Genomic DNA, 25,928 nt, shown 5'->3' with positions numbered 1-25,928 from the left:
CTGTCACATATCCATCCTGCATCTAACCTATAATGACTGCTATAAATTACAACCCACAATTAATTTTTCAGTAATCCTACCAACCGAAGATGAGAACATTCCTGAACTGTTACTTACTGGAAATGTTGAAGCTCTTGGGAAACAAAACTGTATGGGAAACATTTTTGTTCTGCCTCTCTAACGACCTAAGATGTGTTTCCAAAGAGGTATCCTCTGTCACAATTTGTGATTTTCCTTTGGGAAGCCTACAGCTCAAGGTAGAAGGGCAGCAGCATCTCTCTAGTGTGTGACACCTCCTGCCCAAATCTGATATTCAGATATAAGCAGCCTCTGAACATGGAGATTCTCTCAAGCTATTATGGCTATATTCAGTATAAGGAAAATCTGTTTTTGAGAGCAGCATGGAAATTTCAGCCCCAAAATCAAAACTTCCAAGGGCTATTTATTTTTGTAATTCTTTCCTTGCAAGGAGGACCTAATAGGCAAAGCTGTTTCTAAAAGACACAAACTAACTGTTTTTAAAACTTCTTTTGTTCTTCAATATTTCTGATTTCTTTCCCTTTTCTATTTTTTCTTTTCTTTTCCCTGCTTCACCTTTTTCTGCTAAGGTCCTTCCAACACATGGAAAATAAACCAAGTAGGAGCTACAAGATGTAAAGAAAGAGCACCAATTTTCCATTATTCTTCTATATTATTATTATTATTATTATTAACCTTTATTTATAAAGCACTGTAAATTTACACAGCGCTGTAACCACCACGTGTTGTGATAGTGAATCCTACAAGTTTACAATGTATGATGTGCAACAGCAGTTCTTTAATATGAATTACTTGTGCCATTGGAATAAACAAAACTGCTCCTATTTTGTTCAGTTATTATTCCTGGAAAATTCCCACAATACCTTTAAAGTACCAATCCTGGATGGGCCAAGCAATGACTATAATTGTATTTTTAAAAGGTCAGCACAGCCCATAGGGCATCTTCTACCAGCCCACCGACACTTAGTAACAGTAATAATGCTAGCAGAAGCCATTGTGTTGATTGTAATTGTTACTGTCTGTGCTCTCTGCATTTTATTGCCCTTTGATTCCCTCCCCCAACCTGCAATTTACATCACCTTTTCCTCTTGAAGTGGACACTAGTCTACAAAAGTTTTTGTCATAAAAAAGTGTGCTAGACTTTAAGATGCCATACTTGTTATGGTTCACAATGAGATGAAACTCTGATGAATGTCATGTGGTCACCTTCCAAATATATGAGATATGAACTATTGTGCAACAGTTTTTGCATAAACTATCACTGACCATTAATAATAATAATAATAATAATAATAATAATAATAATAGTTTATTCATATATACCGCTATTCCTTATACAAGATCATAGTGGTGTACAGTTAAAAACAACATTAAAACAAGAAGAATAATGATAAAAACAACAATATCAACATATAAGACTGTATAAAAACATCAATTCCCGCAACATACCAAATCAATAAAACAACAGAATAATACAACTCAAGTTGGATGAGCCTCTTACTGTGGTTTGTAGTTACTACTTGAGGTGTGTAAGCTTCAGTTTTATTGCTCAGGGGCACTCTGCAAGCCTCAACACCTTCACAAATGCATATATTCAACTCCCCCCTCCCTTACTGGGAACTGGAAGTGTTGAGGAAAGGCTGGGATTACCACAATATCCACCCTGGTTTATATTTTGATGAACAAATGTAACTCTAGCTTTTCTGAGTATCTAGGAAATTGCCCCTTACTACTACTACTACTACTACTACTACTAATAATTATAGATTTATTTCTAGCCCGCCCAAACACGAAGAATCCAGGTGGGTTACAACAATAAAATACAACAAATTACAATAGAGTTAAAAAATCAAACCCTAGACCTACCACCCCCCACCCCCCCATTCCCAGTACTAAAACAGAATTAAACAGTAATAATATTAAAACATTAGAAACATTAAAAACATTAAAAACATTGAACAAACAAAAAATAGGCAGAAACATTGGCGGGGGAAATAGACAGATGAGGGGACAAATATCTCTATATCTGGGGAGGGTAACTAAGTTGGAAAGGCCTGCCGGAAGCGATCCGTCTTGAGTGCTTTCTTGAAAGCTGCCAGAGTGGAAATGTGATGGATCTCCTCTGGCAGGTCGTTCCATAGTTTAGGAGCAGTAGTAGAGAAGGCCCTCTGGAAGACAGATGTTAGCCTAGATTTTTTTTTGGCTGTAGTAGGTTTCTTCCAGAGGACCTTAGTGTGCGGGATGGACAATAGGAAAGGATGAATAAGTCAGTCCTAAATTTTGCAAACTTAGGTTTGGTTTGTCCCAATTCTATTTCAATTGGGATTTTTAAAATATTGTTTTTAGAAAGCCCAGATGAATTTTTATGTGCATATCTCCTAATGTATGCATTTTTGACACATCATCCTAACATTCACATTCCCCCCTGGTTTAATGTGTTCTTATCACCAATATTCACACTCTTTTCACCAGTATGAACACTACTGCATACATTTCTCCCTAATAAGTACATTTTTGTACACATTTTTGATTGTAAGACAGTGCAAGAAAATCTGGAAAGTGGATATTGAACTAACAAATGTGTTTCTGTTGATTTTCTGGTTTATGAAATGCAAACTGAAGACATTTCTCCTTAGGGGTAATTAATTGAGTTTGTGCAGTTCCTTAGAATGTCTGCATAGCTCCACTTGAGGTGACCATTCATTGCAAGCAGCTATTCTTCACTGAACCCAGAACAACCAGGGGATTTGGGGCATGTCTACACAGGCCAAGTGAAGCAGTTTCCCACATCGCCATGGTTGCCTGTGTACTTGAGTGCAATCTGTCTTCATAATGGAAGGCCAGTTCCACACTGAATCCACCCCCTTTCTCCCTTACACTGGCTTAAAGTAATTTATGTTTTGCTCCAGATTTTGCAGGAAAATTCAAAGCATTTTGTAGCAATGCCGGGTGGCTGTTTACACATGCATCCTGCTTTGTTAGCTGGTGCTGCCACTACTGGTACAAGTCACTCCTTCTGAGGTCAGAATGAGGTGACCAGCCATGTGATAGATGCCGGGCACTTCATTTCTGACCTCAGAGGGAGTGACTTCCCCCAGTACCAGGCAACATGGAGGGATATGTGTGCAGACAGCCATCCATTGTCATTATGCAGTATGGAGTAATGGGGAATCTGGGGGCAGTTCTGGGGCTAGATTACTCCAGGAGCAGCTGGTGCATTCTGGCTGGTAGAGACAAACACCCCATCTCAAGATGTTCTGTATGATACTTTATTGTATTTTATTGTTTTTAAACCATGATTATTTAATTGTAGTTTTAGCATTGGGAAGAGGGGTTGGGAAGGGATTAATTTTGAATTTTATTATAATTCAATGTATTTTTTATTATTGTAACCTGCCTGGATTCCTTGTGATTGGGTGGGCTATTTGATTTCCATGTCGTTCTACCACTTATGTAGCTGTTATTTAGGTTTGAGTTTTTATAGTTATATGCACATTTCTGTCCTATGCATCATTTTTTGTATGAGCTGTGGCCTCATATTTATTCCAGGATCCCACAAGGGGGATGCACATGGTTGCAGGAAAGCCATGATATACAATATTTCCCTCATTCCAAAAGAAAAAGGCAAACACATCCAATTCTATTGAAAGGCAGGAACTGAAGAGTTTCAAAAATGTTTGTGGGTAGTCCTTTAAGTCATTTATTATGCACTCATGTTGATCCAATTCAAATCTAATTTTGGCTGTGGAAAGGTTTTTCTGTTACCTGCTGTATATGTCATTTCTATCTTAAAAATATAAGTAAATCAAACCTGAAAAGAGGAGCAACATAATTGCTTGGGAAGATCCCAATTTTTCCTGTGATCAAAGACATCCCTTTCAGCCAGCCTTCCTGGTGTTTCCCCAGAACCCGAATGCCTTCTCCTTTTTCCAGCTCTAGTTCATCCGGATTGTGAGCTGTGTAGGAGTGCAGAGCCACACACCTGATGAAACCATAAGGAATGAAACAGCAACGTAAGGCACTCTGAAGAGGCAGCTCCATTTATGTAATGTAATGAAGTTATGATCCAACAATCCTTTTTAAAACTGCAATGGGAACTCTGGTTGTGATTTGTGCTGTGGCTGTGGCCTCTTCAAATAACATGTTTGTCCCACGGTGTGGGAATACCCCAGTGTTAGGAGACTGAATCAGATTAATAGGCAGACAACTCATCAAGAATGCTGAATAAATGGGTGACAACACAGCGGACACTCCCATCTGAGATGGTATAATGTGTACAACAGTGAAACAATAAACTTCAGAGTCAGAAATGCCTTAAAGCCTTGGGGTGGGAAAGAGATAAATAGCCATCCAAACCAAGAAGAGTCATAACAACAAAAAGGGATTACATGAACCTTGTCTAGCTGGTTGTTACCACAGAATTCCTCTCAAAGCCTGTAAGAGATCCAGCAGCTGAGGAGATCCTCAGGCCTCCTTGCATAGGTGTTTGCTTGCCCCCAAACCACTCCTTCACAAATGTCACCAATGTTGTGCAGATGCTACAGTCTGGAAATGATCTGATTTATAATTGTGTCAAGCAATCTGGCAGTCGACTACAAACTGCTTCTATTTCATATAATGTATTTTTTTGTTTGCTTATTGACTTGTCTGAAGCCCCTTTACATGGCAGATTAACTAGATGAAGCATTTCTATGAAGAGGGCTTTTTCCATTTTAACTGAACACCAATATGTGAAAAACCAAAATTCAGCTGAACACCAATATAGTAAAATAGCTCACAGGATTGTTTTTTTAATCACCTTTTCACTATATCCATCTGGGAGGTTTTGGTCCTATTTTTATTTCAGTGTAAAAAAATTGGCAGTATGGGCTATGGTTGCTAGGAAACTGTCTCTCTAGCCCCAGAAAAATGCTGTCCATACCCAATTGATAAGGATTTGCCTTACGTACATATTCACCGAGAGGTGCTGCTGTAAATGGGGAAGGGTGACGATAGCTGTAGAGTGCCCCATGGATTCAGATGGAGAGTAGTAGGAAGTGCTCACCTGCAAATAAGGAGAAAAGAATTCAAATGGGTGTCATTATACCCTACCTTCAAAGGGAATAATCTTGAACAAGATCTCGCAAGCAGCTGACATCAAAGCAAAGCAGAATATCCTGTTTCATGAATACCGCATTTACCTCATTAGTAGAGCTGATTCACTCTGCTGTATGTGTGGCCAGATATCTAAATGGAACATTAACATTGTAGTTACCCGGATAACAATGAACATGCTGCTGGACTAGTTTGCTTGTTGTCAGTGATGAGGAAGGCTTATTACAGGTTATTTCTGAGGGACTTGAAATGTGGTATCCCTGAAGGTAATGTGTCTGTCACCTTCACTCGTCAGAGCACATCCACCCACTGGAGATGTTATGCCTGTTATGCACAAGATCTCTGCTATTTTGTTATGACTTGCAACTTTAAGGACATGGTGCAACAAGAACACACTATTTCTTAATTTCAATGAAATCAAGAGTTCTTTACCATTTAACTAAGCATTTAGTTTCTTTGTTGTCAGACTTACATGTGCTGAAAGTCCTTTCCATTGCCCATCTGAATGTAACTATACCAGGAGCAGAGGCAAGCTATGGTCTATTGACTTGCATTCAATATATCAGAAAGGGTTAATACTTGCTAGCAGACCTGGGCCAGTGGTATAGTATGTCATTGTTGGGAGGAGGTAGATAGGACCATCAGGTATGGTGGCTGAGACTGATGAGAGATCTGGAAGACCATGGCTTTCCCACTTACAACATAGGTCATAGGATATAATAGTCTCTTTAGTCACTCTATTTGTGCTGTCAAAAACCTTGGTATTCATGACTAGGAATAGTACAATAAAATCCAAAATCCATAAAGCAGTGATACCTTTATTGGACAAACCAAAAGGCATAAAATATATGTTGCAAGCTTTTGAAGCTCCACTGGCTTCTTCACCAGCCAAAGGTGTTAAAAATAGTAAGGAGAAAAAAGTGGCCCTCTAAAGGTATCACTGTTTTATGGATTTTGTACTTGGCTGTATGGCCAACATGGCCAGCCCTGGATATGATGAGGCATGTTACCTATAGACGGCAGGAAGATTGTAGAATCCCCCAGCCCAAGAAGAAAAGGTTGGTTCTCTCTGTTCTGAATTTCAGCCAAGACCTTGCAGGGCATTTCTTTTTAACTGACAGTCTTTTGCTTTGGGTTCTGTCCTCTTGAGTTTAAGATGAATTCTTACAGAGAAAGAACTGGACTATAACCTATATTAAGGGTTAATGTCTATTTGTGAATTTTTTGAGATGCGTATCTGCATGGCGGCCCTTTAAAAAGTTTGACAAATCCTTTTCTGTACCTCTGCGATTGAATAGGGGCTGGAGTCCTATTCCCCCCCTTAAAACGTGATTGACGTTTATCGCACGGGCCCTAAAACGGGCCTGTTGCGTTACAAAATTTGTGCACGCATGGGTGCACACGGAATGGGACGGGGCTAAGAAATGTATTTCACTGCATGCTTTAGAACAGTTCTCAGAAATCACGCCCTCTGGAACAGAGAGAGGCCGTGATTGGAATGCCTGGCGGCAGTGGCGGCCTTCCCTCGTGCAGTAAAATACAGTTCTTAGCCCCATCTGGTTCCATGTGTGCCTGTGCGCACACATGTTTTGTAATGCAACTGGCCCATGCAATAAACTTCATTGAGTTTTGAAGAAGTATTTTTTTAAATGGTTTCTGAATGTCATTTCATCACGTCTGTTCATCTGTGTTAAAATTACCTTTTGCATTTGGCCATGCACTTGAGTTGCCTACCCACATCCTTAACTGTACCCTCTTGATCATGTCCTTATGTTATTTGACACTTTCAACCATGTTTCTGTTTTCGTAGGTAAAATGTGAGAGATCGTATGTACATTTTTGCTCACCTTTTTATCAGTGCAAACAATAGCTATGATATTTTTTTTAATTGAAAAAAGAGTGGTAGTGGAAAGATTAATCCTGCTGACCTATGCCACAATACCAGGCTGGACTGGGTGGCTCAACTACTACTTCCAAAAATACAAAGTGGGCCTTTGAGATGCAATCATGAATATCCATCACTGTGTGTAGTTTGGCCTTGAAGTGCACTTGGATTGAACATGAGATGTGACATTCTTCTATCACAGGGCTTTTTACAGTGGGGATTTTTCTTCAGATCAATTCTCCAGGATATTTGGCTGAAAAGGCTACTTTCTTTATATTTATATAACCCATTGTTCTTGCTTATTTTTAACCAAATACAACCAGTACACAGTTCTGAAAATAGTTTTTACAAATGATTATTCTGTGTAGGTTAATATGAGGGTTGGGGATGGGCATACACCAGAACTGAGAACCTATTTCTGGCATTCTCGGATCTTGGCAAGATGCACTGGCATGGTTGCCAGAACTGAAAGTGCCATTTTGAGCAATCAGAAGTCACTTGGATGCATTTGTTTTTGATCTTTTGATGTGCTAAAATTAATGTTTACAGTGTCTCCCAAATGCTAAAATTCAAAGATATAGCCATGTTAGTCTGTAGAACCAGTACGTAGAGAGATCTTGTAGCACCTTTGAGACTAACTGAAAGAAAAAAATTGGCAGCACAAGCTTTCATAAACTTCAGCCTACTTCCTGCATCTGAAGTCTACAAAATCATGTTGCCAATTTCTTTCTTTAGTTAGTCTCAAAGGTGCTACAAGATCTCTCTACATCCCAAATGCTAGTTTTGGCTGAAAAGGTGTCTTTTCAGCTGAATTTTTTTGGGGGGCTTGAGGTAGGTTAGGGGACAAGGATTCAACAGAAACCTCTCTTAAAGTTGCCCAGTTCTCATCCCATGCAGCTTTCTAACACACTAGGTTTGGCCAATCTCCTATTGTCAAAATATTTCTTGTTGTTCAATTGCTCCTAATAGATGGTTTCCTCTTGACATGGAGCAAATATCATCAGCTAGCATATATCATCAATGTACAATGTACAATGTACAAGACACTCACTATAATAACACACAATATCATCAATGTACAATGTACTATGTACAAGACACTCACTATAATAACACACAAACAAACAGGCCCCTTTCCTCAGGTGTTTACAGTCTGAAGCACTGCTAACTCAAGTCACAGGAAAGTGAAAACAAGAAGCCTTTAGAACACATACTGTAGTTTGGTTCTTTCAGGCTTAGAAGTAGGGAAGTTATTAAAATACTTAGAAGGACAAGAAAAATATTCTGAATCAGAGACACTTTTTAAAAATGATCAATCTGGAAAATGAAACAACTACCCACGCATGGAGCCACACACAAACACTTCAACATATTCCTTATCTAGAGTAGTGTTTATCCAACTGCCATGATCAAGGGCTCTCGTGCTTTCTGAACAAAATATCACCCAACAAATGCTAGGTCTTCAAAATCACAATGGTGCTGAGGGACAGATAAACAGTTTCTGAATATAATTTAGGATTCATTTTAAAAATGGTAAATTACAAGTCTTTGTGATATGAAGAACAATGGGAGCCAGAAATATGACTCCTTAAAAGGGGAGGGGGATTATTAAGTATTCTGCATGGTGTGGTATGGGAGGAGGTGAATGGGGGGGGGGGGAGATGACACCATGAGTTATCACAGTCAGTAACACCAAACCTAGGGACACCACTGGACAGGAATGCTGGGATCTGCAATCTAACATCACGTGGAGGGCTGATTCTCAGCCCTAGTTTGAAAGACAGGCAGATATTCTTCAAATTCCTAAATGATTTTTCAAGAAAAGTTTCTTTATTTTAGGGGTAATAATCACACAAACTTTCAGATATTGCTTGACTGTAACTCACAGCAGCCCTAGTCAGCAGAGTCAAGGTCACGGAATGCTGGGAGTTGCAGTCTAATAACATCTGGAGAGCCAAACAATTCCAACCTCTGTTTTAAACTGTTTAACTTGTCTTAATGTTATTTGTAAGCCATCCATTTCATAAGTAAATAAATAATAAACCTCTGATTTAGCTGGTACACTATATATTCTCTGCCAACGTCCCTGGCTTTCCATCTAGATACCTTGTTTTTAGTCTTTTGCCCCCTTGTCTTGAATTTAGAAAGGATATACAGAAAGCCACTGCAAAAAAGGCTATGGAAAAGTGACACTTGCTGTGTGTGTCACCCTCTCCCCATTCCTAAAGGATTTTCAGTCTCCCATCCCACCTGAATAGGAAGTGGAGTACTCTGATACTTTGAGACAGACTGTGGGATTCATCAAGCCAGCTCCCCAGAGGCAGCAGTCCACATCTTCCTATACTGCAAAGTATTTTGTAATTGACGGGGTTAAGGCAACAAAATTCCCACACATCCATTATATCGAATTCTTCAGCCTCTAGTGCTTATTCATCTGTACAGCTGCTAAAAGGAAGAGGCAACCCTTTCTCACCTCTCATTCCTCAGTTGTTTCTTACTGAAGGAGAATGATCTTCAGTGTAGATCATCCATTGTGAAATACAGCGACTGTGCAGAGCTAGAACAAATTCAGACACTGAAGGAATATAAAAGTAGATCCTATTTTATGGTGAAATAATGATCAAGACAGGCTCCTATTTGAGTGCTAGTTAATAATGAACTTACTTTTGGAGGGGGAAGTCATATCTCCATGCCAGAGTTATAGTATTCCATGTTATCACTGTCACAGATTGTTGTCACTTGTTTTTGCAAGTTTTACTACACAAAAACTGAGCTGCTCCCTCTGTTAATTATTTCTGGTGGTCTGAACAAGAAAAAGCCTGATCCACCTACTCCCCTCCATGCTGCTTGCGCTAGACAAATACTGGAGGGATGGGATTGCTTTTGTGCTCTCCATGAAAGCAACAGATGCAGTGATATTTGTGGACCTGTTATCAGTTTTGTAGTGTTGGGGCTTGACTGGCCCACCACTGAGTCAACCTCTGTATTTACTGTTTGGGTTATCTTCCCACCCTGATATTCACTGAGGCCATTTAGCCATTTGGACAGATAAAAATTTTATCTAACCAATTCTTTCAAACATAGACCAATGCTTATTTTTTTTGGTCTTCCACTTAACCTTTCCCAAGTTGTCATGCAAGGCTAATTAACACTGAGGTGGTGCTATTTAATGAGACAGTCACAATGGCAGGACAACCTGGGTGAGGAAAGAGCTGGCACCATTGGTGAGCACCTGAAGGCAACTTTAGGATAAAAGGCAACTTCCGAGGCCAAAAGCTGGCAGAACAGCCCAGGCCATGCTGCTAATGTCCTGGATATAAAACAGTGGCAGTGTGTAAAATTGTAAATTGAGAGAGCCACCAACAGTAAGAGGTGACCAGCCAGCCAGTGAAGTTTAGTGAGTTGAGTTCTGGTCTGGCCCAAGACTGCAGAAAGGAGAGCATAAGGCATTTCAAGCAGAAATACCCTAGATCTTCTAACACTAGACCTTATCCCAGACTTTACCCTAGACCTTACCCTAGACACTACATTCTGAGAGAGCCAACATGGTGTCATGGTGTGAGTGTTAGATAGCATTCCATGACCCCCAATCTGCCATGGAAGCCCACTGGGTGACCTTGGACAAACTACATTAGTTCATCCTCAGATGAAGGCAATAGCAATCTTCCTTTGAACAAATCTTGCCAGGAGAACCCCATGACACACTCATCTTAGGGTCAAAATTAGTCAGAAATGACTTGAAGGCACACATCAACAACATCAGCAACCGAAAGCCACTCTCAAGTTACAGGATTATAGTTCCTTCTTTATGGCACAGAGGAGATGGTTTGGAAGCACCATTGCCTTCCCTCAATACCAAAGTTTTGCAGGCCCTCTGCAGATCTTTTAAATAATAGAATCACAGATTGGTACAGATCACAAGGGCCATCCAGTCCAACCCCCTGCCATGCAGGAACACACAATCGAAGCACCCTTGACAGAAGGCCATCAAGCCTCTGTTTAACCCCCCCCCCAGAAGAAGACTCTACCACCCTCCAAGAGAATGTGTTCCACTGTCGAACAGCTCTTACTCTCAGGAAGTTCTTCCTAATGTTGAGGTGGAATCTCTTTTCCTGTAGCTTGAATCAGTTGCTCTAGGTCCTATTCTCTAGACCTGCTGAAAACAAGCTTGCTCCATTCTCAATATGACATCCCTTCAAATATTTGAATGGGGTTATCATATCATCTCTTAACCTTCTCTTCCCCAGGCTAAACATACTCAGCTCCCTAACCCTCTCCTCAGAAGGAATAGTTTCCAGACCATTTACCATTCTGGTCACCCTCCTCTGGACATGCTCCAGTTTCTCAACATCCTTTTTGAATTGTGGTGCCAAGAATTGGACACAGTATCCCATGTGTGGGTTGACCAAAACAGAATAGTGTGGTATTGTTACTTCCTCTGATCCAGACACAATACTTCTATTAATGCAGCCAAGAATTGCATTAGCTTTTTTAGCTGCTGCATCACACAGTGGGTGGTTAAATGGTTATTGAAACTGTGGCTCTGTTTTATCCAAGCCTATGAATTTGTAGTCAAGGGTTTGAAAGGTTGAAGCAGTTCAAGTTAATTTCTGCACAGGATTTACATGGATTGCAGCTCACTTCTTCTGCTGCATGAAACATTTCTTGCAAATGTAAAATTTGTTGACAGGGTGATGGGGTAAGAATAATAGTATAAATGGGTAAAGAGTAATTAAAAAGACAAAGGTGGTTGAACAGGTTATTTGCACAAGCACAGATAAGCAGATAATCACATGTATAGTAGAGAAAAGTCTTCATCTTGTAGGTATAGTATTTTGGAACTAGGTGTGAAAAGAGAGAGGAAAAAAACCCAGTTCAATCATTGTAGTAAAACAGGCAACATTTTTTTTATTATTATTTGTGTACACACACCAATGAATGGAAACCAGCATATTAATACATGCAGTATGCCCAGAAGCCATTATCTCTTTCCAAATCTTGGCTGATTCAATCTCAATGGATGCACCAGTGGCAACCACTATCCAAAATCTGCACCTGCACTGCCAAACTCTGGGGGGGGGGGGGGGGCCATGATGCAGTGGTTGAACACATGGAACTGTGAAGGTAGACAGTTACTGTTTTGATCCTTAGCATCTCTAGTTAAAAGGATTACAGGAAGCAGGGTTATCTCAATAGGTTATTGTAGAATTGCTGTCAAACTAGATATTGAGCCTCATGGGACTAATGCCCCAACTCATAATAATAATAATAATAATAATAATAATAATAATAGTTTTTTTTAATATATATCCCACCTCTCCCTGTGGATCGAGGCAGGAGTACAGAAACAAATTTAAAATTACGGTTAGTTAAAATACATTCTCATATCATAAAATCTTAAAAACACATCAATAACCCTATATAGGTACAATATCACCATCTAATTTCCCATAAATGCTCTGAATGAAGTGTCATCTTAAAGCTATTATAGCAGGTCAGGGGGATAGGCTCACTGGAAGAGATCTGTCTTGAGTGCCTTCTTGAAGGCATCTAAGATGGTAATAAGACGGATCTCCTCCAGCAAGCCATTCCACAATTTGGGAGCCATAGCAGTGAATGCCCTGTGGGAAGTAGATTTTAGTCTGGTTTTTGGACAATCCAATAGATTCTTCCCAGTTGTTCTGAGAGTGTGGGGCGGATTGTGTAGGGAGGGGCTTTCCTTCAAGTAACTCGTGCCCAAGCTATGTAGGGCTTTAAAGGTAATAATCAACACTTTGTATTGTGCCCAGAAATCGGCAGCCAGTGAAGGGATTTTAGAACTGGCATTATATGGTCATGCCTAGGTGTTCCAATGACCAATCTCGCTGCCACATTTTGCACCAGTTGAAGTTTCCGAACTTGATACAAAGGTAGCCCCATGTAGAGCGCGTTACAGAAATCAAGATGAGGGATTATCATTTTGGTAGGTTCTGGAAAAAGGTATAAAGGAAGAGAATAGATTTATTATTAGCAACCTAGTTGAAAAGAATGATGTATTTAAAAGCCAGGTCTTCATGGTTTTCTGTTCTTTCTCACATGTTGGCATCACACTTCAGTACAACTAAAGGAAAGATTTTAGGGTGAGATTATACAAATACATGCACCACATTAACCTCCATAGGGAAGAAGAAACAACAATTCTAATGCTACTCTAAACATGGGTCATGAGGGACAGATCTTTGATAAGTCAAAAATATTTGCTCCTCTGCTCTATAAGGTATTCACTAGTCACTCCAGACATTATCATGCTTAATATCCGTGAGGACCCACTTTGCATTTTTTTATAAGAACCCTGGTTGTGCGGTGGTTAAATGCCCGTACTGCAGCCAAAATGTTCTAAGTTCGATTCTACAGGGCTCCAGGTTGACTTGGCCTTCCTTCCTTTTGTAGGTTGGTAAAATGAGTAGACAGCTTGTTGGGGGCAATTGGCTTACACATTTTAAACAGCTTAGAGAGTGCTTAGTTTACTATGAAGTGGTATAGAAAATAAGTGTTATTTCTATTAGTATAAGCATATCACCACCACCGCCCATAAGCAAAATAAGTATTTTGGATATAATGGCTGGCATTCTGTTAGTAACATATGCATGCATAAGTCACACTAGGCATGCAGGACAAATTATTAGCCGTAGTGCAACATAGTCTGCTGACAGTGGTGGTTGCACACTGTGTTTATGCAGTACACATTGTGCCTTGTGCACCCAGTAATTGATTCGTGTTGCACAATATTGCTATTCTGCATTGGTGTTGTGTTTTGCTAGTGCAGCATTTCTCCACCTATGGATAGTTACATTCTATGAGGAGATGCTGGATTGCAGCCAATATATAAGCTTGCTTGCTCCCATGTTGCTTCTGCCACTAAACAACCAAATTCTCATGTTCTCAAGTTCTGGAGAAAGAGAAAAAAGAAAGAAAGAAAAGTATAGCCCTGGTAAAATGGCACACTCTTCATTTCCGCAAAAGCAAGAGATAAGGGTCATCAGCCCAAGAGGTCATGTCACTCATTTTCTTATCTGTATTTATCCATGCGCTAGCAATGTCTACTAAACCAGCCAGTACTTTTATTAGCTTTTAGCTGATAACTGATGTTGCTTGCCTGCCTTGAGAGAATAATGGTCACTGAACAGTACAGTTAACTTATCAGAAGAAGCACAGGCAGGTTTGGGGCTCTGAGACGAAGCTAAATCAAATATAAATTTCCTAGGAAGTGCTGTTGAAAAACAGGTTGTATAAAACCATAAAGGATACCACCAATGTTGCCCTTTAGCAGATAACCAGAGCGCCTCTGCAATTACTCACCTCTCAAACTGTAACTGTTTGTTTTGAGAACATAAGCTTTAGGAAAGCCTAAGCAGTATAAATGCCAAAAAAGCAACACCTACTCAAAACTGAGACTGCTACAATAAATCCTGAATAGAGGATGAAGCAAATCAGCAAACAAGACAGGATGTTTGTTAAGAAAATGCGTATTAGACTTCAGCAGATCAGTGTGGACCTCTGACATCCTTAAGACCATCACTCCTAGGGTTGCCATAAGTCAGGACCTCCAAACAGGGATGAATGTAGGACAACATTTTCAAATGTAGGACATGTTTTTTAAAAAATGGAGGACACAAATTTTTTTTTGATGATTTTAAAAAAAATGTTAATATAAATGCATGTTTCTTAGGCATGATCAAAATGGAGGACATTTTGGCATTATTCCTAGACAGATGGCAGAAATGTACTTCCCTTTCTGGCCAAACCACCCGCTCCCTATTCCAAAACACACGACAGCACATTTGGGCATTGAACATGGCTTTACTTAACATGGCCTCTTGCATATTTCAGAGGCTTATTCCATAACTGAACATGGGTTAACATGGCTATGCATATCGAACATGTCAAGGTGGTTTCACAAGAAGTCGATTTGCCCTCAGTTTCAGGTTTCTTACCGCAACTGTACTTCTGGTGTACTTGGTCAAGGCACTTTGTATGAAGAGCTTGCTTGATCAGATCAAAGGCTTCATTAGACCATTATTTCACTTGCCCAAAGGCAGGGCAAGAAGGCAATTGCATCCCCCAACTTCAACTTCCTGAAAATATGAATGCAAAGGGATCTTGCAGCACCTTTGAAATTAACTGAAATATAGGAGTTGGTAGCATGAGCTTTTGCAGACCTGAGCCTATTTTCCCAAATGCATCTGAGGAAGTAGGTTCAAGTCTACGAAAGCTCATGCTGCCAACTTCTATCTTTCAGTTAGTCTCAAAAGTGCTGCAAGATCCCTTTGCATACTGATTTTCCAGACTAACATGGCTATGGCTTTAAAAATATGAAGTTATTCCACCTCTGATACTGGCTTTTTCATTCATTCCAGGGAAATTTTCACTATTCTTTTAGCTGTTTTTAGTCAGTACCATACCTGTTATCAACATCCTTAGTGTGTGCATACACAGGCTGAGCCCATGATGGAAACTGTAATGTTGTCAGGAAGCATGTGTATAGGATGTCTGACAAAGGATGGTTGTTGTTCTTCTTTCAACAGAATTTTGGGAATTGCTTAAGGGCACACTCCCAGGAATAAAGACTGCAGTGCTTGCAACACGCATGTTTCATAAGGGTGATATTGTTTCTGCTTTGTCGTGTCTTTGTTTCTCCCAACATGCTCTTCCTCCACCCTAAGGCCTTTCTTGATCCTGCATAGTTAATGATTTTCAATCCGTTTTACCACATACAGTGTCACACCATTGGTAATGCATAGCACTGTGTTTTAACTTTAAGTTTTTATTACTACAGTACCACCTATAGTGCAGCAATAAAAATTTAAGGCTAGAGCATAGTGCTATGGGATTATTACTATACTACTTCCCACAGCAGAGTCAGTATGGTATAGTGGTTTGGACATTGGACAATGATTCTTGAGACCAAAGTTTGATTCCCCACTCAGCCATGGAAACCCACTGGTAATAGGTTTGCTTTAGAGTTGCTATAAGTCAGAATAACTTCAACAACCACCTATAGCAGCAGTGAAGGAAAATAAAGGAGCCACATTGTACTGGCTGAAGATGTGTTTTTTTTTCCCAGATGATGTGTGGGGTGGGGGGGAATGAAGAGAGATTGTCAGTAATGAAAAATACTTGGGAAGTTCTGATCAGCAAAAAAGAAAAGCATGGTGGGGTGGAGGAAGCAATTATAGTGGAATTTAGCCAGGATGCTAGAATTAATATCTTGCATGAAGTCTCTCTCCCTTCCCTCTTCCTTCTAATGCCAAGGCAGCTGGAGTCTGGCCCTTTGTCCCTCAGCTCCTAATAAAATGCCTTAATTATCATGTGGGTGCATTTATTCCTTGCTGGCATTTGGAGCAAGTGCTTATTATTCAATCACAAATTCTACTACTTCCCTACCTGCTGCTCGAATGGAGTGGCAAAATATAAAACTGTGAAACTAATTTCACATTGTTCTTGAACTTTGAGTGGAGTACAGTGTGGGAGCCTGCCCTACATGCTGTATGTATGAACATTGGAGAGCCTTATCTGAGCCATGTGGCAAAAGCTACAGTGGCTTCAGGAGTGTTTTGAATTATTAGGGAATGCTTCCACCACACATTCTGCTTGACTTATGTCTTCCCTTATTCCAAAGCTTTGGCACTAAATGGCAAGGTGATAGTGCAGAAGAAAGGTTAACCTTGTTTGTGTCTATTGCTCTTTTTTGTTAAAAGGCCTGAATGGCAAACCAGGGAAATGATCCTTCACTTTACAAAATAAATGGAAAATCTCAAAATCCTTAAAATAGGTCAAAAATGGTATATCCTATGATGGGAAAGGGCGTTACATCCCTCATTATTATTGTATAGACATGAGATGGAGAAAATCTAATCCTCCAGATATTTTGATTTCTAACTCCCATCAGCTATGTCCAGAAACTGCCAGTCGTAAAGGGTTTTGGGAGCTGTAGTCCAAAACAGCTAAAAGAGTAACGTGTCCTCACTACATTATGAGATACTAATATAAGCTCATATAGCCCTTATACACAATGTCTTATTGTATGGATGTGTGCATTTCCCAGTAATACGGTATACTGTACAGTGTCTTACTGTATGGATGTGTGCATTTCCTAGTGACAAAATATTGCTTAAATGTTGGTAAAATATTATAATAGGTATAACCTTACATCACTATATCTTGATGTTGCCTTGGGTCCCATTCAGGAGAAAGGCAGGAAATAAATAAAATAATAAATAAATATCATACAACAGCTGAAGAATTATTATCATCTAGTAACATCTTCTGTAGGGGGATATCACATGGGGATGTGTGAAAGGTTGTGACACCTCGATTGTGAGTTCCTTTCATATTATGCAATTATACCACTATTGTTCCATACTAACTGCCATAGCAAAATCCCACGGAATCCTGGGATTGGGCATTTTGGAATATCTTCAGCTCCTTTGGTACTGCTGACTAAACTACAAACCTCATTATTCCATAGAATGCAGCCAGGGCAGTTAAAATGGAATTACAGCATTATGGCTCGATTTAAATGGGCCTTTGTGCCGCCCCTGTCACGTGCTAGGGGTTGGCCGAGGACGTAGTGTCCATACCAGCCTCACCTCTAGTATGTGATGGGGGCATCAAAATGGAGGTGCCCTGTACACATGGGTGCCACCATTTTGATGCGACAGATGCCTAGCGTCCACACTTCCCGGTGCCTTTGTGACGCTGTAAGTGCGCCGTTGGTGCCTTGCAGCATCACAAAGGCACCACAAGAAGAACCCACTTTTTGCGGGTTCTTTTTGTTCCGTGACGGAGCCATGCGGTTTGTCTGCTGCAGCTCCTTTGCGGAGCAAACCAGGGCGGCAGGAGATCGCCCTTTTTGGGCTGTTCTGTATCCCGCCTATAATTCTCTAATGTGAAAAGTCCCATGGAATGCTTTCTCTTTAGAGGTTTTATTACAGCACCAATTTACAACATGCCTTTTTTTATGAAAGCCCTTGGGGAAACCTAATTATTTTATCCAGCTTGTACATGATTTTAACTAACATGTTTTGATTTGTTATGTAGTTCAATGTATCCCTAAACTGTATTTTTATTGTTTAAAGTTGTTTAAACTTTTTTTTAAAATAATGTTATAAACTACCCTGAGATCCTTGGATAAAGTGTGTAATGTAAATATTTTTCATATATAAAAATAAACAAACAGCATATAGAAAAATTCAGGGTAATTAATTAATTAATTAAATGATTTATATCCTTCCTTCCTCCCAAAGTGGGATTCAAGGCGGCTTCCATGGTTCATATAGAATGGTATCCATGTTCCCTATCATCCATCCATCTTTCTTTCCTTGTCTTGTCCTGTCTTCTACTTAATTAAGCAAAAGGCAAGCCAATTTAGGGGCAGCTTTTTCCCCCCTCCTCTGCAACCTGTCCTTGGAGAGAAAAAGGAAGCTTCTCAAGGGCAGTTGAGATTTTAATTCACACAGGAGCCAGCAGAGAAAGCTGAACATCCAGCTTGTCTTTAGCTGAGTACGTACTGTATTACGTATAAAGAAAAGAAAGACCACCCTTATTGGCCAACTCATCTCGCATGAAACAAACAAAAAAACAAATAAACAAATCCCCATCATCATCAGACAGGAGCTATGCACCCTCTTTCTGAATTTAATTTAGGGAGGTTAATGATTTGCTAATTGAGGAATGGGGCAATTAAATGAAGAGAAATACCCCTGGAACAGGATCTCAGTCATCTGTTTAGTAAATGGTTTGGTAGTAAATTAATTGAAGAGCTGATTTAAGTGATCTGGGGTGGGGTGCAAAGTAATTGAAGAATTTATTAGCTTGGGAAATTAATTGGCTTGTCGTCTCTGTAATGTAAATGCTAGCAATTAATTCTAAATTTCTACATGTTCATATAAAACAGCACAGGGAAATTCAGTGCAGATTTGTTCCCTCCCCCCTCCCCTTTTATTGCTGATGCAGTATTGGGGATGTAGGTCAGCAGCACCTCAGTGGGCGTTGTGGATCAGACAGTCAATTTGGGGGGTGTTCTCACTTACGATTTACAATGATTTAAAATACACCGGTTTCGGTAAAACTGATTCAAAATAACACGGGTGTTATCCCGCATTCCAAATCGCTTTTTTTTCTTCGTTCTCATGTACCAGCTGATTTGCCATAAATGATCCACTTTCGTTCCTATTCAAGAATGAATCGGTGTATATATAAACCAGTTTTAGCGTCATTTCGTTCGCACTCACCTTTTTCAGCTGTCAATAAAAGCGATGTCATCGTGACGTCACAATAAACCAGAGTAACATAAACCGGTTTAGCTGTTTCCTGAATTTCCATTTATTGACTGTTTGTAATTCGTTTTTAATTTGGCGCTTTTTAAAAAAAAGGACCAATAAGAAGGTGCTTAAGCTATTATGCGTCATAAGCGCCCAAGCTTTTAAGAGTCTTCCGGTTGTCTGTTTCCTCCTTCTTTTGCCATTACTACTTTCCTTACCGACAATCATGAACCCTCACCTGCACCTGGAGCAGATGTTTGTGTTAATATGCATGCTTATAGAGAACTCCCTGAGCTATCTTTTAAGCCATGAAGCAGGGATATGTCCTGCAAAACCCATCCCATAGTTCCTCTGGAAAGAGCCTTGGTTTCCCAAATTCGCTTTGCCTGTCCCATGGGGAGAGAATCTTTGGGGAAGAGTGCTCCCTGAGCTGTCTTTTAAGCCATGAAGCAGGGATATGTCCTGCAAAACCCATCCCATAGTTCCTCTGGAAAGAGCCTCAGTTTCCCAAATTCGCTTTGGCCACCCCATGGGGAGAGAATCTTTGGGGAAGATTGCTCCCTGAGCTGTCTTTTAAGCCATGAAGTGGGGATATGTCCTGCAGGAGCAAATAGGAGGAGTTCTTGTTGCTCCTACTCTCTTATCGCAAGACCTCGGTGGACAAAGGGACAAGGGAGGCAAAGATGGCGATGGACGATGGATGAGGACAAAGAAAGGGTGACTCCCCTGAGTCAGCCCATCGCACTCCACTCCTCCCATCCAGTTAACCCGATTCAGAGGTTGAATCATTCCTATTTAAATATGTACTCCGATTCCTATCCCGAATCAAGGAAAAATAGAAGGGTCAACCCTTCTATTTTTTTACTCTGGTTTATAAGCCTCTAACCCGGATTAAATAAAATACACCGATACAGATTCGAATCGTAGTGGAAATGATTGCAGGTTAATCTAGAACTGTTCTAGAGTTAAATCGGGTTTCAGTAGGAACGCAACACCTTGAATTCGATTTGAAAACTGGAGTATAAGCCAGTGAGAACAACCCCTTGCTGGAGCTTTTCTGTTCTCCTTTTTGGCTCAGCCTACTTGGACACCACCTGTAATAAGGGATAGCTCAGCACAGTAGCACTAATAAAGCATCTTCTGTTCCTGCTTCAGGCTTCAGTGCATGATTGGGAATCATGTGGTTCTCCAGATGTTGTTGGACTACAACTCCCAGTGTTTCTCTCCATTTGCTATGCTGATTTGCTATGCTGCTGGGACTTGTAGTCTGACAACATTTGGAGAGCCAGCTGCATCTCTGTCCCATTTAGGACTACACTGAGGATCCAATTCAACTATAAGGGAAATCAACAATATATTTAACAATTGAAGCCTGCAGCAAAATGTAGCAGTATAGCTCAGCTCCTAGAAAGAGTATTCCTGCTCAGGGTTTGAATTTGCTAGTCATGCCGCCTCCATGATGCTATACGATTTAAGATGCACAGGGCACTCCACTCATGCTGTTTTCCACTTTCCTACTGACACTCTACATTATGTGATTATGCACAGTCTGTTCTCATTTAACATAGGAAATGGATTGTTGCTTTAAGGTGGGATTTAAAAAAAATTATGCAGGTTTCTTTACCAATGTGTTGTTACTTTGAACATGCTGGTACAGTAATTATTTCTGGCTCTCAGAGATAAACGAGGGGCTGGTGTACACTAGGAATATATATCAGACCTGGTCCCAATGTGATGTGTCCAGATGGCATAGGGCTTTATCTGCTGGAGTGGCTCCAGGTCTCTTGGCTGTCAGGACAGCTGGACTGGGTCCAGTGCAGCCAAATCCAGTTGTACAGACAGCAAACATGGCACCGTCTCCCTGGAGCTACTTCCCCACTGGCCAAGCCACTGCCATTACTTCTGCTGAGATCAGAACAGGGCACCTATGCCATCCATGAAGCAGGGGTAGAATGACCCCCTCCTTGTTGATCACATGGTGGGCACTCTGTTCTGACCTCAGCAGAAGCAATAATCAGGCTTGCCCAAGGAGCCATTTGGCCAGTGAGGCGGCAGCAGCAGTGGTAGTATCACTGAAGGGATGGGCAGTGGGGCTGATGTGGTGTGATCCCAGCTGGTCCGTGTGCACAATGACACAGCATTGCACCAGATTTGGCCCTGTGTGTGTGGTTGCCATCATGGTCAGTCTGGGGCCAGTCCGAGGCATAATACTCTTGACTGGTCCCATAGTAAGTAGTCAGTGTAGACACACCCTAGATGTTAAGGATAATAAGTATTCCTTACTGTTTTCCTTCCCACAGTGGGAATTCTTCAGAGAAGTCTGCTTTAACTATCAGACTTGCAAAGTAGGTCTGCATTCATCTTCTGATCACTAATGACAAAACAAAGCATGCTAAATGCAAAAAAAAAAAATGAGGTGAGGAAAAGCAAGTCCTATCACAGATTTCTTTCAACACTTGAATGAGAATCACTTCTAGCAGTATTTTGAGGTTGACTGCCTAGAAACATGTTTTGAATTCATTCCTGTTGCTGCTCAAGTGAATTCTCTATTAATGGACATAATTATAGTAATAAATAATAAATTTAATTATTGAAAAAAAATCCATCCAAAAGTCCACTACTCTAGAAGCCCTGATTTAGCCAAGATAGCCACTTTCATACACCACATTCACCAATTATTGCTATGTCCAAGAAGCAGCTTACACAATACAGAACTGTATTCTATTTGTGGGCAGCTGAGAGTCTGGGTTATCTGACCCAATAATGGTCCATCAGACCATGCCACTGGACTCCCATTTTTGGGAACTGTACTCTCCCAAAGAAAAATGTCCAATCCCTGGGACCCCCCCCCCCAACCATCCAAACCAACAGTGCTCTTCTTTTCAACTATAAATTTGGGGATGGCACACTTTAATTTAAATCTCAGGAAGTCTAATAATAGTATTTACCTCTTGCCAGTAAATAATAACTATGATCATTTCTTTCACCTGTTTCTGCTTCCCTTTTAAGTCTTTCTCCCACATATCTCTCTCAGCTTATTTTTTTTTCAAATACCCACAGCCAATCTCTCTTTCTTTCACCAAGTCTGATTAATTTTGTCTGTTCTTCTCTGCTGTGTATATGGAATAATGAAACAAAGCCTCTGCCTCAAACAGTAGAGGGAGAAGAAAGAAACCCTGCTCTAGAATATTTCCCAAATTGACTGGCATCAATGCAGAAGTAAGCAGCTGCGACAGAGAAAATCAGAGGAAGCATAACACTTGTGGGCACAACTGTTTTAGGCAATTACTGTCATTTATAGGAGCAAAGTTTCATCTTTTGAGGAGTGGCATACTGGGGGCAGAGAGCACAGGCAGATTATGAGGGAGTGAAATGACAGCCTTTCCTATTCTGAGTATGGGTTCCCCTCTTCTCTTAATCACACAGAGGGAATATGGTTGCTTTGGACATACTCAATACACTGGTTAGAGTATTTCTCTTGCACAGTACACAGTATGTTTTTTAACTGTTTCATGCATGCCTTTTGCTCTGAGAATATTATTTCCTTAATTTATCCCCCTTAAGTAAAATGTAGGATTCTGCAGTCCTCTAGAGAATAAACAGATAACTCAGGCTCTGTCTACATGGGCAAAAAGGTCCATTCCTCCTTCCTATTCCATTCTGGCATCATCCTGTTTGGACAACGCATGGTTTAAACCCCTATTCAGCTGTGAGCAAGCTAGATGACAGATGGCACACCCCACACCAGAACTGGGGCATAACAAGCTTAAGATGAATTAAAATAATTTACCTGTTGCTCTGAATCTCCCAGGGAGAACTGGAGCCCTCTGTTTCCATGCTGTGGAGACGGTCTGCATGGCTATCCTGCTGAGCCACCTGAGCATGTCCGCCACTACCATGGGTCACTTGTTCTGAAGTCATGAGGTCAGAACAAGGCACCCAGCATGTGATCATCCCTGGGCACTTTGTGCTGAACTCAGAAAAAAAATAATCTGCAATGATGGCGGATGTGCCAGGCAGCCCAGTAGGATGCCCTTATAGGCATCTGCAGTGGCACGGAAAGAGAAAATGAGGCAACAAGGGCAGGTCAAGGCAGCTGAGGGGCCAGGGTACTCTGAGCTGCACCTGGAGTATCCTGGTCAGTGCAGACAAGGCCTCAGATAGAGTAGCAAAGGGCAGCAAGTTACACAGTGATTTTTTCTCTCTCCATCCATCTTTACCTTGCTGTAGTCTAGCACCTTTCATTGCAATTACAGGGTGTACAGTGGTGCCTCGGGATACGAAATACCCAGCTTACGAAATTTTCGGGATACGAAAAAATCCCATAGGGAATTATTGTTCCGGGTTACGAATGTTTTTTCGGGTTACGAAAAAATTTTTGGTGCTTTTTTCGGCTTTTTCGCACGGAATCGCGGCTTTTCCCCATTAGCGCCTATGGCAATTCGGCTTACGAAGGCTTTTCGGGTTACGAAAGCGGCCGCGGAACGAATTATTTTCGTAACCCGAGGCACCACTGTATGTCTTCAGTTTAGCCAAATGCATTTTGTGTTAAGGTTTGGGTACCAGCAGGAAATGTGAATGTATCTCATCAGCTTTTTTTTTTAAATGTGTTGATAAATTATGGATTTTTCTTTTGAAATGCTTGTGGGTGACCTCAGGCATGGTCTAGTTGGATATGATATAGCAATCTTGCTAAGACTAAGCAGGGGTCCTTTCATATACTGTATTACAAATGTAGCATTGTGGTTCCACTTTATCTGCTATGGTGGCATCCCATGGAACCTTGGGATTTATAGTTTTATCAGAGGCACTCGATTCCCTGGCTGAGAATTTGAAAAGGGCCCTCCCTAAACTTCAAATCCCATTTCCATAGGATACTATCATTTCATAAAGTTGAATCATAGTTGTATAATTGTGTAGTATGAAAGGGCCCCAGGTATAGGTCAGATCCCCACTGGAATGGGAGACAACCTGGGAACTCTCCATCCCTTGGAGGAAAGGTTGGATATAAATGTAATAAAAGTATATAACTATATGTACACCATAATGGACTCCTGTGAGGAAATAATAATCATGGCTACAACAAAAATACACAATTAAATGGAAAGGTTTGAGATGCCACTGGAGGCTCACTATGCTTGCTATATATGTTAAGAAGTACTGATTTAAAGAGAGCCACAATTTTTCTTGCATGCTCTTCATAATGCCTGAGTACATTTTATACATTATCATCATCATGTATTTATTTAATACAGTACCATCAGTGTACAACAGATTTGTTTTCCTTGTGTCGCATGGAATGGCCCATAGCTGGAAAGAAGGTAAAATCTGGGGGCATCTGAGGATACATGTTTTAAGGATGTACCATATTGCTTATAATTCTGTGATTTTTGTTGTTGCTGTCATGTAAGAAGCAGGAGGCAGCTACACATCCTGTAGTTCAGGAGCAGCACCTGTATTACTGCAGTTTTCTAAGTTATGTGTGCAAAAATGATGAAAAACAAATTTTTTTTTAAAAAAATCCAACACATGGCAGATCACAGTACATGATCCTGGCTCCAGACCGATGGAACATAAAACACTACTTGGGCTTTGCCAGCATGAATGGGAGAAAGTTTGAAAATCCCTTTGAGACAATTTGTGGTTTGCAGCTTGGGTGTCAAGTCACAATCTCCCTAGCACAGCATATGCATCTGTCTCCTTTGTCTGGTATAGCTGGGAAAAGATATGTGACAGCTGGCAAAACTGCATGGAGAATTCTAATCAGGAAACAAATGGTTGTTTTCAAGAGAGACCCCTTGGGAACCTTGTGCCAAAGACAGAGATAATGGAGTCACAGCTGGTGTTAATTAAACAAAAGGCCTGCCAAGGCCAAAGATTAAGAAATTATGTGTTAAGAGCCCTCCTCCTCTTGAAAGTAGGAGTTCCTGCCGATAATGATGAGATTTAAGTGGCATGGGCTAGGGAGATTTAAATGTCATCTTTTCAGGCATGTCCCTGAAACAACAACGGCTAGAAAGCTGAGCTTTGAGAGATTTTCACACTAGGGACAGGATAGGGACGGGATTGCTCCCCCTTATTATCCCGTCCTTAACCCATCCGTGACTGCAATGGAGTGAAAAGCTTTCAAATCATAGCATCAATCCTGCCATTAACCTGTCATTAAAGCGGAATTGCATTAATGCAAACTTCCATTAACGCAAAATGCCAGCCAATGTTATTTTAATGACAGGTTAATGGTGAGATAATGATGGGATCTGTGTGACTTCGTCTGAAAGCTTTTCACACGATCCCTGTCATTTGTGCTTTCCAGATGGGATAAGCATGAATCCCCTCCAAGGAGGGTTACAAACCGCTGCTTTGTGGTGGTCTGCTGCCGCCGCTGTTTGCTCCGTAAGGGAGCTGCCGCAGCCAAACCGCGCGGCTCCCTTACGGAGCAAAAAAGAAGCTCCAAAATGGAGCTTCTTCTGGAGGCGTGCTAATGACACCGCGAGGCGCCAATGGTGCACTCGCAACGTCATTAGCGCCGCACAACGTGCAGACGCACAGCATCCGTTACGTCAAGATGGCGGCAGCCGTGTGGAACGGCCACTGCCATTTGTTACAGA

General features: G+C 40.8%; 1 protein-coding gene across 5 annotated transcripts in view; it reads right to left on the bottom strand.

Annotated features, from left to right (window-relative positions):
* The window catches only part of SH3RF2 (SH3 domain containing ring finger 2), a 140,532-nt gene that overhangs the window by 17,828 nt on the left and 96,776 nt on the right, over nt 1-25,928 (bottom strand). For 4 of the 5 annotated variants that reach the window (XM_042454126.1, XM_042454130.1, XM_042454128.1 and 1 more), the window contains exons 6-7: nt 4,989-5,083; nt 3,851-4,021 (exon numbers count right to left, since the gene is read on the bottom strand). In XM_042454126.1, coding sequence (XP_042310060.1) covers nt 3,851-4,021; nt 4,989-5,083 — 266 coding nt within the window. The remainder of the gene's footprint in view (nt 1-3,850; nt 4,022-4,988; nt 5,084-25,928) is intronic. The other variant, XM_042454131.1, reaches the window with a different exon arrangement.

The sequence above is a fragment of the Sceloporus undulatus genome, chromosome 2 (assembly GCF_019175285.1).
Source record: "Sceloporus undulatus isolate JIND9_A2432 ecotype Alabama chromosome 2, SceUnd_v1.1, whole genome shotgun sequence".
NCBI classification, from domain to species: Eukaryota; Metazoa; Chordata; class Lepidosauria; order Squamata; family Phrynosomatidae; genus Sceloporus; species Sceloporus undulatus.
This window is presented reverse-complemented; position numbering and strand designations above follow the sequence as displayed.